General features: G+C 38.1%; 1 protein-coding gene across 1 annotated transcript; it reads right to left on the minus strand.

The window, feature by feature from the left end:
• Positions 1 to 3,404: 3,404 nt before the first annotated feature.
• Positions 3,405 to 14,751, minus strand: LOC139709196 (translation initiation factor eIF2B subunit beta-like). The gene is made up of 12 exons (XM_071621146.1): positions 14,682 to 14,751; positions 13,918 to 14,039; positions 12,104 to 12,310; positions 11,296 to 11,350; positions 10,621 to 10,680; positions 9,511 to 9,657; positions 8,784 to 8,843; positions 7,652 to 7,785; positions 7,096 to 7,156; positions 5,972 to 6,031; positions 4,633 to 4,769; positions 3,405 to 3,930 (listed from the first exon to the last, which is right to left on the minus strand). The coding sequence occupies exons 2-12, from the start codon at positions 13,995 to 13,997 to the stop codon at positions 3,858 to 3,860; spliced, it is 1,074 nt and encodes a 357-aa protein (XP_071477247.1). The 5' UTR covers positions 13,998 to 14,039; positions 14,682 to 14,751; the 3' UTR covers positions 3,405 to 3,857.
• Between the last annotated feature and the right edge of the window lie 1,423 nt (positions 14,752 to 16,174).

The following is a 16,174-nucleotide window of genomic DNA, read 5'->3' on the forward strand; positions in this document are numbered from 1 at the left end:
GAGGTGGGGGGGGGGGGGGAAGAGAAAGTGGAGGGGTGTGATCAATTGAGAAATGCTTTTTCACTTGAGTTTGGATGCATGGCTGCTTTAGTGGTTGGTAATTAGAATCGTCTGATGCAGGCGTTAGACGACTCTTGCCATCAAAAGCAATCAAAATAAGACATTATTATTATAATCATTATCATTATTTGGTTTAAAGTATCCCATGAGGTCACAGAAAGGAAAGTCTGCAATAATTTCAAGGTGTGGTTTCATCTTTGCTTAAAAATGCAGTGTACCACCTTGATTACTCCTGTGTACTCAATATGTTGCTTATTTTGCTAAATCTCATTTTCAATATGCGAACATGATTGTTTGGAAATATGATGGGCTTTCACAGTGTCTGTCATTGCCAATGTCTTGAAAAAGAATTGTATGATAGTTTTATACAACAAACTCAATATGCAATATTGTATACAATTGTTTTAATGATATTGAATTTTTACATATAGATTATATAACAGTGAAACACTCAAGTACACGTAGGACTGCTCAACTGTGTACAAGGAGGAATTGGTAATAATGGTACTAGACTCTTTGAATCCAGGAACTTTCGAGTTGGCTGTGTATTTGTGTCAATCTGTTATCTTAAACAGAACAGTGCTTTCTTGGTTCATGCTGAACACCTTGATAATGCCGTCATATTCACTGTGAATGTGTATGACTTTGTAATGGAAAAATAGGAACCCACCAATAAAGCATGCATGAAATTATGAGGTTTTGCTTCAATGGGACATTATTCTCATTTTGTGTTATTCCTTGTCTTACTATATAGTATTACAAAAATGAGCATTGCACTTTCATTAGTTACCTCAATTAAAACTTCAAAACATGTGTGACTGTGAGTGCCATAGCAACTACGTAGCATAGCAACCTTCAGAGACCCTAAAAGTTGATTGGCTGTGGCTATGATACTTGTAGTTGTAAGCTTTCAACTTCATCAGTGATGCATGACCTTCGAGCCAAAATACAACACAAACATAATGCGCAAATCACTCTCAATGCACACACGTTATGCACAGGCACAAAATCAAAATACAGACACACATCGCACATACTAATATTCATGCAAACATACAAACATGTAAATCCTAGGTACTTCACACACATATCGATAAACATTCCATGGCTTGTGCCTTGTTACTTGTACCCCCAAATTAGTCCACAGGTCATAAGAATAATTACCGGGTATTGGGATCTTCGGAGAAAAAGTGAAAAACAAGATGTATGTCTTTGTGTGTGCATGTGTGTGTGTGTGTGTGTGTGTGTGTGTGCGTGTGCATGTGTTGAGGGAGGATGATGAGAAATGATGGAAATAAATGCACAAGTAGTCTCCACATAATCAGGTACTATTTCACTGATGTACAAATTGAACAAACAGTTCGGACATGTTACATTAACCAGATAATTCAGTATGCATTTCGGGCAAACGAGTAAAATTTCGAGACTACCCTGATCTATTTTCATAGTTTCCCTCATCAATCAGAAAGTCCTTAAAATGGGTATTAATGTAAATTCTGAAGAAACTGTGAGGTGCTGATAGAAGATAGGGCATGTGGGTTTACCATAGTGTATGATTGATTTGCCGTATCATTAGAAGTACACTGTAGACACGTACATGCATGCCATGAACAAACCTTTGCACCAGCACCACACACACTATCAAACCAACCTACACACCTAATGACACACCAACCACTACTCATGTCTAGTCAGCTCTCTCTCAAGAAGAAGATTCAAAAAAAGAAAAGAAAAGAGAAGAGCTACATGTAGCTCTACTGGGACTCTAGCCTTTCTTCAGGTCCTGTGGGGGAAAAAAGAAACTTTAGTTGCCATCAGACCTATGGGACAGCAGATTTTTGCTGCAGCATGTGACTGCATGTCAGGCACAGGAGTCTGGCTGTGCATAACACATACTCAGTTGGGAAAATTTTGACGACAAGTCAATTTGACTAACTTGGCACATGTCTCTGCTGCATAAAAGTTACCTTCAAATACATTAGTTATTTTTTTTGAATGGGACCTACTGGTACACCACTTTCTTGAGTAGGAAATGCTCTGCCCACCATTACCCAATTGAGAGAGACTACTGTCTCACACTGTACAAGAAATCAAAATGATAGATACATCGCAATATTTGTATTTACATGATACTTTATTATTTGACAACTTGAGCATAGTTGCTGGTTTGCCTACAAAACAAACTGTAGGATCATATGAATGGCATATCTCACGGATTCCAAAAGATTCAATGACCCTCATTGCAAACATGATGCAAGCTTTCTTTCTACAGGCCCACATCACTGGAGTGTGTCCACATACTCTTGCAGCTTTACACTACATGCTGTATGTAGGGTACATTTCACGTTGTCAATAGATGGCTCCTACCTGGGTCCTTATTTCTGAACTCTGATTCATCTTCATAGATCTACATAATCTGAAATAGTTGGGCCTCATTTCCACTGCCGGTTCAGGCCATAGCCTAGATGCTTGAGCCATATAAATAGAGTATATATATTACATGCATCTCAGACACTTCTTGAGACAGCACATAGGAACATTTGTGGCCTTACATCACAAGACCCATAGAAAACCACCAGGAAAGTCATTTTTTATCTTTTACTGTAGGACACTTTTAGAACAGGAATTTCTCACCTTTAAAATCACATTTGACTCATAAAATGGAATGTTCCCAACCAACTGAAAATAACAAACCAAATGTGATAGTAAACACAAACTCCTGAAACATTTCTTTCGAAGGAAAGGAGCTTTGAAATTAACAGTCCATTAAAGTGCAGTGACTTGCACATAACACATTATTATAATTAAATCATACCATTATAAATAAAAGATTTAGGCAAAAGAAGGATTACTCCTTCAGAAAATATAAAGGCATGGTAGTCAGCAGTTTTGATCCAAAATATGTCTCAAATATACACTTGAATGGTCATTGGATATTTTACCTGTTCATTTGTGTGTGTGTGTGTGTGTGGATCTTGCAATGCAGGGTCACACATACTGGTCTCTTGCAAAAATCATGAAAAATCTTCAAGGGATATTTTGTGTATCAATGGAAAATTGTTTGATTGGTCCAAATTTGGCAAAGACTCCAGTGAACTGAACCATGGTCACTCACTGCTGTATGATCAGGCAAGAGCACTACTTGTGACACAAGGCAGAATGCACGGATCAGACCAGTGCCTTACAGGCCAGGTTAGGAGATATGCAACACACACACCTATAACACGATACTGCCTGTAGTTTCATGCTGGATTTCAGTCCATTTCTTTGCATGAAATTTGAGGCAAGTGCCGGATTGAATACAGCCATGTGTATCAAAAGCAGGCATGGGCTGTCTTGTGGTGTCAGTCTGACACTGCTAGACTCATACAGTGCCACGCAGGGTGCTGGAAGGCAAAGCCACTCCGAACCCTTAAACAAGGAAACGGAATGAATGGCTCATTCCCAATGCAGCAGTGTGTGTCGGGTGGCCAAGACGTACACTTCAATGGTCAAGCAAGCATCAATGGATGCCAGTATGTTTGTCAGTACTAAGCCTCTATCAAATTACTGTGCAGCAGTTTGTATGTTCCCATTCTCAGAAAACATTAACAGGGGATAAATACCTACTTCCAGTAAGTCTTCACAATCAGTCCTTCCATTAAAATGTATCAGGTTCCGTGTAAACTTTCCACGCCAGGGCTGACTGCTTATCATCAGCCTTTCCACATCACGGTGCCTCCATGTTAGTCACATGGAATATTTATTGTCCTTGTTAAAAAGACTTGAGGAGAGACTAGCCAGGTGTATCTCTAGGATCAAAGGTCCTGATCGTCTGGGTGGTAGAGTTCACTGAGGAGCCGGTAAACATACGAGGGAGCATTTCCACCACTGCAAGGGAAACCAAATGGCAAGCATACATCATCATTTATGTGTACAACACAAAATCTGCTCACTATGTTAACATATCAGTTAACATTTGGTTAAACTGTTCTACAGTGATGAAGTCGACAGAAAATTGAATATTCATATCAATACCAGAGAACAAAAGATCTTGGTCATGTTGACAAAGGTATCAATGAATTAAAGAAGGAGAGGATATTACATAGCCTCATGCATTGCATGTCTGTAAACTCAAAGGAAATATTATAAATTCAAGAGGAATTTTATTTTTGACTGCAAATCTGCTGAAAATGCAAAAATCTGTAACCATACTCTTGCCTATGGTCATCTAAACATGAACTTCTGATACAATTATTGCGAATTTTGTGTTTAATTTGGTGACATAATACAGTATGCTGTTGTTCATTCAAAACCCATATGAGCAACAGATTTTGACATGGGATTGCAAAACAACAACAACAACAACTGTTATGTTAATGGGAGTCACCTATAACATCTTTTTTTTTTTCTTTTTTGTCAGGCCTACTATTTCAATGTAAACTTACTGTGCTGTTAATCCACCACACAGAAAAGACTTGTACAATAGTATAATTCCTGACATTCCTCTGAAATTACCCCACCCCCCCAAAAAAAAAAGAATAAGAAAAAGGTGATGAAAGCAATACACATCAAAACAAAAAAGACACTTACATGTTGGATATGAAGAGGGTGACAAGCTCAGGGGGAACATAGTCAAAGACAGGGTTGTGGATGTTGACCTTTGCCATCAACTCTCCGTCAGAATAATCCAGGATCTCTTGGGGGGACTCAAACTTGTTGAAAGCATCCTAGATGAAATCAAATGAACACAAATGATACTACTAAAAACTAGAGAAGCACTCTGAGAGCGCAGACCTCCGCAAAGCATGCAAATCATTTTCACCACTGATCTTGTTCTTCCATAGGGATATCAGTGATTTCCACCAATACGTACTTATAGCATTGTGTGCGGAAAGTTGCCTGATTTCCCAATATAGAAGCCCTTTGTTACGTCATAAACCCTCTGCTGCATGGCGCGCCTCACCCCAGCAGAAACTTGAGCACGCACTTTAGTGCACGCAGGCAAACCTCAAATATGTGCAGCCTGAACTCCCCAGTTCATTGACCCCACCTGCCAAAATATCAAAAATCCTTCATAAATTCCCCCAAATTCTCGGATCAATACCAAAAGTTAATCGTTTGTTACTTGTGTCATTCTCAACCTTTCCTGCAAGTTTCATCCCAATCCGTTAACTACTTTTTGAGTTATTTTGCACACGGACAAACTAACTAACAAACTAACTAACTAACTAACTAACTAACGAACGAACGAACACACAAACCAACGGTAACGAAAACATAACCTCCTCCCTTGGCGGAGGTAACAAAGCAGTCAAGTGATTTCCTTTCACTGAACTCTGATGAGAACATAATATGATACAACAACAAACACTATTTCAAATACATTGACCACTTTATTCTACATTTCCTGTGTTGTACATGTGAAGTGCATAAATCATGTTCATCATTGAAAACAATCAGCATTGATTCTTAAATCTTTCATTAATCAAATCCTGTTCCTTGATTGGTCTACAAAGAGTCATGTGACCAAACATAACCTTTGCTATGTTGAAGACAAAATGACAATTTATTGACAAAAAGTGCCATACCATATTAACAAGGTAGTGTGCGTAAAGTGCTATCGGTATCGGCCTCATAGCTCACTGTATATACAACAAAACTACAGGAATATTTAATGTGAGTGGAGATGTTATCTTTTTATACGGTGTATTTCAAGGTGTCAACCAAATATATATTGCTCTGTTTTGAGCCTCTAATAAATCTACAGAACTCAAAATTTTAACTAGAGGCTTTAGGTGCATGGCACATGTGTTTACTTTCATTTAATAAAATTCATGATCTTCATAGCACTCATGTAAAAATTACGGAATTTGATTGAGATAAAAAGATGAAATGGATGACATTTCTCTGCATAAAACACTTCATTTACCTGGTCTATACTGCACAAATATTCTGGTGAAAGCTTGAACATTGGAGTGCACACAATGAGCTGCAAACAAAACATGACAAAATGAGAAAAAAAAAAAGTTACATGGCATTTGATAATACATCTGATATCAATAAACTACCTATGAACATTCAACTGCTATTTGACAAATGGCCATTTGAACTATTGCAGAACATATGTTTTTGAACTGAACACTTTTGAATGTTGGATGCAATTCCAGCACATTACTGCACTTAGAAATTTCATGAAAAGGGGGATACTGTAAAAGCGGTTTCTTTCGCGTAAAGATTCTTTCGCGGTTTCCATCGGTGCCGACTTTTTCGCGTGTGTTTAAATTCGCCGTCGGCAAAATTTGTGAATTCACAGTCGGCAGAAACTGTTTTATTTTGCACATGAAAACCCAAACCATAATCCAATTATTCTTTTATACATTAGATAAAAATTAAAATTAAATGCAGGCTTACCTGAAATCCAGTCTCGCGAGTACTTTATAAAATGCTTGTACCTACATTGCACGTATCGCTGTGTGTGTGTTGACCATCAATACACTCAATGCACGGAATCTTCGTGTGTGCATGTGCGCAATAGCGTTGTAACAAGCAGCGAGTTCGAAACATTTTCGCGTGATGTTAAATTTGCGGTTCAACCTCAAAGTGCGAAAAGCACGAAAATAAAACCAACGCAAAAGAAACCACTTTTACAGTCATCATTTCAGTTCTGGACAGTCCTAATTTGTACACGCTTTGATATACTGTAAAAGCAAACTAGCTGAACAACACTTTACATTTCAACTTCACTGGAACCAAACTGAATACTGATCTCAACACCTCATTTCAGCATAAAAATAACTTTGTCTAACTGGCCAATGAAATAATCTTTGCATATCTATAAAATCGTAAGGACTTACAAATTGATACCTAACAACAACAAAAAATTGATGGACTTGAAAAAACACTTTTAATTTACGCACGATCGACTTCAGCAAGGTTGACTGTAGTATGTAGCCCTCAAACACACTTTAATTTCACACTGTTACATGTTGACTAACACACATCCCTCTCCTCTCTCATTATCAAATACAATATATGTTGGAATGATAGACTCACTGGTACTGAGTGGTGTTTGGCAGCTAAGGCTAGGGCATGTGTCCCGCAGATTGCCTTCAGCCTAGAAAAAACAAACAACAACAATATTATGTAAAGACAGTTGAAGTCTTTCAAATCCACAGGGAGCATTTCTTTTTAATGATGTAATCTAGTAAACATATGTCTTCTACAGACCCATATATCATTTTGATGTGAGGGGTATCAAGTATTTCTTCAAACTGTATTCTAATGGAAAAAATTTAGTGATGATCTATATGCAGTCAACTGAAAATTTGTGAGGGAATGACCTTATTACCTTAGTCTCTTTGACATACCAATGGTTAGTGGTTATGGTCAGCATTGCTGTTTCAAGAAATTATGGGAAACAGTATAATATTATAACTTTATTTTACACTGTATCATAATGAATCTCTTTTTTTATTCCATTTACATGTTTCCATCTTTTTATTGAAGTTTAACAGAAACATGGGAGTAAATCGGCACTTAAAAGGCAATATCAACCAAGCGCTTAAAGGGACCACGCGGTTTGATTAAAGGAGACTGCTTAGTCACTCACCCGCCATTGGCCATGACAGTGTGTGTACCGATGATGACCTTGTTGACCCTTGACATCATGGCAAAGACTGCAGAGTCTGTGATGACTGTTGTCTCTATGTCATGCTTGGCTAAGGTCACAGCGAGGTCATGACCCTGAAGGGTGAGATGATAAAAAAACACAATACAAAACAAACAGAAAATAATAAATATGTAGTGATGTGAATAACAAAGGAGTAACAGAAACATTGAAGAACTATAAGAAGAAAAAAAAAATAGTCATGATCACTTTCTGTGATTGCAAATCTGTGGAGATAGTGACGAAAACAATTTTATTTTCATAAAGTATCTGCATGAATATTCCAAATCATAGCATGGCACTGTAACACAAACAAGGAGTGGAAACTAAAGAAAATTCTCTAGTGTGTAATCCCAGTTTTGCTTGGGTAAACCCATCTAAAATGGTCCATATATTACCATTGATAGCATCACACTCCCACCTTACAAATATTTTACCCAGTCATATTCATCATGAGCATAATCCCTAGACTATACATGAGCATGCCATGGTGAGATACCAATACCAAACTAAAAAAGAATTGGAAGATATAAACAAGAGGAAATGGAGATTGCTCATAATTACAGGACAAGCAATTTATCATCTTACATATACTTTCTGAAGGTTGTTGCTGTTATTTTAAAGAAAAAGGAAGAGACAGATAAGAAATTGGGGCCCTATACAAATAATTTGCCCCAGACAATACTAACATTAAAACAAACATCATAAATCTTAGAGATATTAATGACTACAAATACCTTTCTGAAGGTAAGTTTTAGTTTATGACAGTAAATCAATGAAATGGCTGGCAATTCTTAAGCTGCAATAGAGCTTTAATGACTTGTTCTATCCAGTTTGGACTCAACTAGTCATCCCTTGCTGGTGCAGGAGAATATCTTTTTTTTTTCATGTTTTGAGATCTTTGGAAATAGCTTAGCAAAGAGCTTTCTTAACCCTGCAACTCCCCCCAAGTACACAACAAAACAAAAAATCAGAATGCTACCATCACATGATATGTGCCACATGACTTGAGTCACATGAGCTTGGCACTCAGATCTGATGCCCTCCTGTATCAACTGGCTCACAGTTCACTCACCTTGTATAGCGGGGAGCACTCCGCTACAATGACATGGAACTTTCTTTTCCTTGCAGCATTCTGCAAGCAAAATCACATATATCTCAAGTCAAAGCCAAGAAACAATGATAGTATATTCCTACACCTGTATGGCCCACAGTGTTATGCAGACTTTATCACAATTTGACATCTTCCTTCACAAATCACGCCTGTTGCAAAATGTTGATAGCTTTTCTTTCCCTTGATTATTTCGATTTCTGTTGGTAGCATCTAATCCTATTTCATGTCATAAATGGAAACATAATTAAAACAGCCTGATATATTTTCACATTTGTTGAAAATGAATATGATTCCTCCAAACTGCAATAATTGAAGTCATTCACTTTTATGTGATCTCCACATTGAAGCTAATAGAGATTCAGATGTTGCATCAAGTGACTCAATAATATACTTAAACATATAAAAACAACCTTGATTTGATACCAAGTTTCAAACACTTTGAATAAACATTTAGTAATTATTTACTAAGGATTTATACTGATGTACAACTCGTAATGAGAATGGAGTGTGTGCATAGGGAGGGTGTGATGAAGGTACACAAAAAGTCATATCAATATTTTACCTACATCATACACAATAAATGCAATCCAAAGAAGAAAGCTATTCTAAAAAATCCTTTAGTTTTTTCAAGAAGCGAAGTTGAGCTGAAATTACATGTTCAAATCAATTATTATTAGAGCTTACTTACCAGGAGGAATGCTTCTAATGTCCTTGACTTGCCCAGCGTCATAATGACCTCATTGGAGTGAATATGTTCTAATGCTTGGCTTGCGATGGCATCAGCACTACCTTCCAGCTCCGATAACAGTTCATTGATACTCTCTATGACTCTCCCCTTTAATGAGAACAAGACAAAAATAAGTTAAGAAGAAAGAGTGAGGTATGAATACAGTAATCTATGAATTACAAGCTTTATTATTCACATTCATGAAATTCTTCTGACGAGATGTTTTCATTGAAACTGACTGACAAATTGCCCTACATCGATATATGTACGCCCATGATTTTTTTTTATATCAAGGCTACTACTAAAACACTTATCAGCTAAGTGCTTGTTTACATCAATGTAGGGCAATTTGTCAATCAGTTGCAAGGATTACAAACTGTAAATGGTTTGGATCTTCAGACTCAACTAGTTTGACAGGGAGAAGACTAGCCATTCCACACGTCATGCCAAATGACCAGCACAAATGTGCCTTGTTGCTTCATCGTGTGTTCACACAAGATTACAATTATCTTTGCATATTCAAAAAAGAAAGTGTAATTGCACTTTACTTTCCTGTGATTATCATCTACTCAACTAGTTGCACTGATTGTTATGAGGCAAATTATTACAGCATTTTTGAAAATGGCTTTGAAATTTTTTTCTTTCCTATAAATTATACCTTTCAATATTTCAAAGCCTCCTAATTTCAACACACTGTTACATACTGAAAACACAACATTCCTCCCCTCTCTCATAGCCAATATTATGTGTTGTATTGATAGATTCTCTTCAAGTTTACTTTTGCCTCAAGTACAAATTCTATTGTTGGTATGAAAAATTTAAAATGTGGCAGAAAATTCCAAGGATATCATTTAAACATTTTGTTGAAATGCCAACTGAATGTAAGTCTTAGTCACTGCAAAATCAACATTCACCTGCATGTGAAGTATGTCCCAAGCCAACAAATATGAGGAAGAAATAAATGCTTGTGATGATAGGTGTGCATTGTTTCCAGAGAAAATGGAGGCAAGATATAAAATCCTGATGAGATTTCAACATGTTTTATGCTTGCTTCCACTGTTCAAATCTTACCTTCAGGTTATGACAAGGTGTGCTGAAATCTTCCACTTGGCCTTCTGCAAGCAGCATTTTCTGTTGAGAGGTACGTGTGAAAGTTACCAATTTCATTGCTGTCATACAGTTCAAAATGATTGCAGAGTGATCATTCTAATGGCCCTCTAGCACGGGCATAACACACAACATTCTTGGGTCATGATGCATGACACTGTACTGGCAAACATGAATCCAGTCAAGCTAACCACACTCATGTCTGGGCAGATGATTTACTTGTAATCACAAGGATTGTACATGTTTCCCACTCTTGAAAGTTCCGCCTCCTCAAGCCTTTGTTTGGCAAGTCCCCTACCAAAGTCTACAGACATACCTTTTGGAAGAACTACTGCACTTGACGATGCATAGGAATATACTGTCAAAACATATGCAAAGCATCATTCAAAAGGAATATAAACATATGACAAAACCTGGCCACAATCAGAATTTTACAAGCAAAGTACTTGTGGTTGCCACCAAATAAAAAGGACGAAATTCCCTCGGGTATTCAAAGATGTAACTTCTATCATGATATGCCAATGATCAGCAAGACTGCTATACAAGCCTGTGTGTCTATACAATTTCTCTGTACATTAAGCATGCATGATGGTATTATTGGAAAAAAGTCATCCCTGTCTTTTTTTCTCAGTAACTCACATGAAGAGATTCCTGAGGATCTCCAGACGAATCAACACCCTGGCCTTTGATGATGCTGAAAAGGAGACATATTATAAATTCATATCTTTAGAACTTACAATGGAATACAGAATGTACACTCAGGAATTTGACATGAAATGAGACATTCTTCCTCCCACCTACACCTATTCAAAGCTTGGAAGAACATTTCAAGGGTGTAGTGCCCAGATTTCAAATGAATAATATAATCCCTATCAACTTCATTGTCTTGTATTAAACTCAGTATAATAAATTGCATTCTCTGGAACGGTGGGGGCATTGGTTTACTTGTAATGTATTCTAGGACATTTTACATTCCACTCCTCCCCCCCCCCCTTTCTTTTTTAACCTCAGCCATTTAACAGTATGGCAGACACTTTCTTTGAAGCATGTGACATGTGTGATGCACTAAGTGGCATAAAGCATCTCCTCAGAAGATTACCAGGTAAATGAAATTGACATATCTTACATGTATGCCATACAAGATGTTGACCATGATAAAACAGTATTCACAATGACATAACTCTATGTACTCAGGGTACAGTATTCTATTTAGTGAAAGCACTGATCTCCAGAGGACCTGACTCTTTTCTTTTTGATTATCCCAGCACTGTCAAGCACCCATTCATTGGACCACGAGGAGGTCAAAAGGGTAAAATGTCTTGCCAATAAATGGGATGAATACACCAGGCATGATTTGAACCCAGACCTGAAGAGCACCACATTCACTATACCACAGTGCTTCATCAATAACAATGATTCTGATGTGATGGGGCTTGGAACCACTCACCTGGCATACTCCTCCCTGATGATCTTCAGCACCCTTCGCACCATGTTCCCCACGGAAGACTCGGCTGGCTGCGCACTTGTCATCCTCTTGCCAACCTGTCTGATGAGGGCCATTAGCTCACCCGCATGGGCCCAGCGACAGCCCGATATCACCCTCCTCATGAGGGACAATGTGCTGTGAGCAACATCGTATGATCCTTTCACATGACTGTTGAAGGAATGAGAGTGGGGAGAAATGCAGAAAACTGTTGCGTCATCATGATATTTCTCACAGGGTTTTATTCTCTAACAATTTTAACTTGATTGCATTCATGAATATAGCAATTAATGCAGGCATTCACATACAGTACATACTACAGACTTGTTTTTATTCATTTCAAACTCTTCACATAACTGCTCTCCTGATATGAATTCTCCCCAAATGCCATGAGTAATGAATTCTCCAATAATATACATGAAATGCAAGAGCCTTTGATACAACATAAATGATTATGTCAAATACTTTTAAGCGCATATTAGAAGTTGCACAAAACATATCCTTAGAATACTTCTGTAAACCAATAAATCCTACTTTACACTGTCAATGGCCAGCAGAACTGCGGGGGCCGTGGGGGCTTGGGCCCCTACACTTTTTGTGCACCAGACAAAGGAATACATAAGGTGTCATCAACCCACTTTGGGCCCCACACTTTTTTTAACCCGGAAGTAAGTAAGTGGCACTAAAAAGAAATAGATAGAGACTTTGAAGTGTGTTTTTCCACTGAACGTTTTTTTTTTTTTTTTTTTTGCTTGTCAGCCGAAGAAACTTGGAAGTGAAAGGGGAGAGATGAGCTGAGGACCTTTTTTTTTGCTTCAACAAAAACCTGGAAGTGGGCACCCCCCACACACACACACACACTTTTGAAAATGCCTCCCGCACTATCAGGGAAACTTGGCAGTGTGTGCAAACACAAAAGGGCATAACAGACTTATAATTTTATCGTAAACCCATGAAAATGATAAATAACACTTACAAAAATTACTTAATTGCTTTTGAGGTTTTTACGCCCATCATGACAGCCATTAATTGTGATAGGAATCTTTCATTCTATGTATTATTATGGGCTTGCTTTGTATTGTGTCAGTGAGAAGCAGATCCAAGCGTTCACTTTCAGAATATCAATGCACCTCCTATCCTTGTCTGATCAGACCGAGTATTTGATACCGGTACTCATCCCCTCCCCCTCCCCCCACCCCCCACCTGGGGTAAGAAATGATTACCTACAACTTTTTGAAAATATGACAGGTGACATAACTTTCTCTTCAATGGATGTTTCATTCTCATTTGCTCTCCTGTATTGACATTTTTTGAAAGTCTGCCAGAGAGGCTGGCAGCACTAGAAACTGAGTGCCAGCAATAAAAGGCCAAATATGAGAGAGTTCTATGGACAGAGCCAAAACCAAAATTCTCACCAAACATGATATACACACCTACATAAATAACTTTACTGAAAGCAGGAATGGCATTTGTTGAATGCCAGGTGACCAGTAGCAACTAGATACCATTAGAGTTTGCTACAACCTACAAACTATGAAGGAAAAAAAAAAGTAAAATACTTGCAGCATAAAACATGTGATCACACAAAAGAAAAAATATGAAAACAAACAAACAAAACTGCAGTGGACACCATCCTGGACCTGGACACTAGGACATAAAAAAAATAATAATAATAAGCATAAATAACTCTGAATACAATTTGAATCCTTGTCGACAAATGACTAGAACTCTATATTATCAGGACTGAAGTGTCAGGAGGCACATGATTTATTCCTCACCCTTGTTTGAGCTCTGCTGTGAATGCATCAATTCTCTCCGTCAAGTCCGCAGACAACTGGGCCTTGCCTTCTCCCGGCATGCTAACGATGAGAGTAGTGCTCGAGTTTCACAAGGGCAATATCTGCACACACAATTTATATGGTAGAAACGACAGTGATGGAATGTTATACTTGTAACTTGGCTTGTACAAAAGTTGTACTGTAGAGGCTGGCTGGATCAATGTGGCTCTGACAGTTCAGTCAGCTGTGACAACACTCAACAGCACAGCCGCCCACATAACATAATATTTGTGTACCCCCCCCCCCCCCCCCCCCGAAAAAAAAAAAGAAAAGAAAAGAAGAAGACTGGAACGACTGTAAAGAACTAGAACTGCTTTTGCCCTATATCTGTTCGTCGGTCTACAACTAAGTGCATGCACGTATATAGACAGAAAGATCCGTCTGTCCGGAGGACTCTTTTGTATTTTGCCATTAACGCCGTCCTCCGTAGACATACGGAGGGGATCCGTGAAGCCAGACGCAGTCTCCGCGGAACATTCCCCGACGGACAGATACAGACCGATCTTTCGGTCAAGCACGTATATTGCCACATATTTTTTTAAGGTATGGGGCTACACAAAAGATACAATGAAATATATCGAAACGCAAAGTAGCAGATTATTAGTGGAATAGCTTGTATGGGTACTGTTCATCCCCGAGTCAATATCAGCTAACAAATGTTGGCAATCGGTCTTACTACACATATTAATTTATTACTTCGTTACCTCGAAGTAAACGTAAGTTTACTGGCGATCGTTCACACAACCAGAAGACGATTTCCCGTACCCAACATATGGATGGTCTTCTAGCTAGAGCAGTGTAAAAACTGGAGAGGGCAGTCGACCCAGGCCGATCGCACAAGTCACATCGGGAGGTTGGCACTCGCTCGTGAGGTGCGTGCTGCTGTGCGTGCTGCTGATCAATGGATTGCATCAGCCGAATTGCGAAACGGTGGGTCGGAACCACAGAACTCTTACACAAGAGTAAGAGTTCTGTGGTCGGAACGGAGCGAGTTATAAAGTGAAGAAAATGGCCACCAACAGTGGGAAAAAAAAAAATTGTTGACTGTACAACTGTATCAGTATTCATATAGTACAAGTGCATCTCCAGTGTGTATAAAGAATCATCGAAATACAAGTGCGGATCCTGGAATTCCTTAAAGGGAGGGGGGCGCACACGCCCCACTTTCTAATTTCTTTTGTTTTAACAAAACAATAAATAAAAAATAAGAGGCGCTCTTTGCGCCATCCCTTTGGATCCGCCACTGAAAGAGGACGTAATAGGCCTTATACCTTGCACAATTATTTTTCTAATCGTTCTTGTTGACTGGCTTCTCAATGCTGTTAGCTGAATTGGTACAGCCTGACAGTCGAAAGCTATAAAACGGGGAAAATATATGAAAGATTGAGAAGGATCTGAAAACAAAATCAAACGAGGTCGTTGTTGTTTTGTTTTACTCTATTCTGTTACAATCTATTATTGGCTAAAAACAATTGATTAAGCCGACAGTGGCTTCCAGCACTAAGGCTTGGACCAGAGAACACACATTAAAATTGTCAATACACCTGTGGAAATCACACCGACATAACGCTGCCTGAATTAAAACCTGAACATTCTAGAAATAAAAAAAGAAAGCATAAAGATGAACATGCCCTATACACTGTACTCATTATCTACGGAAGCTGATGTAAAGAATGTCATTACCAATTGACGGTCATTTAAAATCAGGATATTGAAATCAAAATTATATAATTATATATGTATTATATATATATATATATATATATATATATATATATATATATATATATGTGTGTGTGTGTGTGTGTGTGTGTGTGTGTGTGTGTGTGTGTGTGTGTGTAGGGTCTCCATTCTGTTAATTGAATTGAATATAAGTGACACTTATTTCCGTTTCACCTACTATAATGCTGACACAAAATGAATACGTGGTACACTGAAGTTTGGAACAGAAGTGGTAATGATTTACACATATAATTCGATTTTCAATTCAGATGAATTTATTCCAGTCAAATCAATAAAAAATTCAGGGGTTCAATTGTAGAACATGATAGCCTATCACAGCGATCTTATGCGGAGGATATATACCCTGATCAACAATCCTGGCAAATCTTTGATCTTACTATTTTATCATTAAAGTGCATTACTGACAGATACTTCTTAAATCCGCTTTTACCTGCACTGTACATTAATGACAGAG

Source organism: Diadema antillarum, unplaced genomic scaffold (assembly GCF_040938485.1).
Source record: "Diadema antillarum isolate AM-2024a unplaced genomic scaffold, OU_Dant_1.0 seq00001411_RagTag, whole genome shotgun sequence".
NCBI lineage: Eukaryota > Metazoa > Echinodermata > Echinoidea > Diadematoida > Diadematidae > Diadema > Diadema antillarum.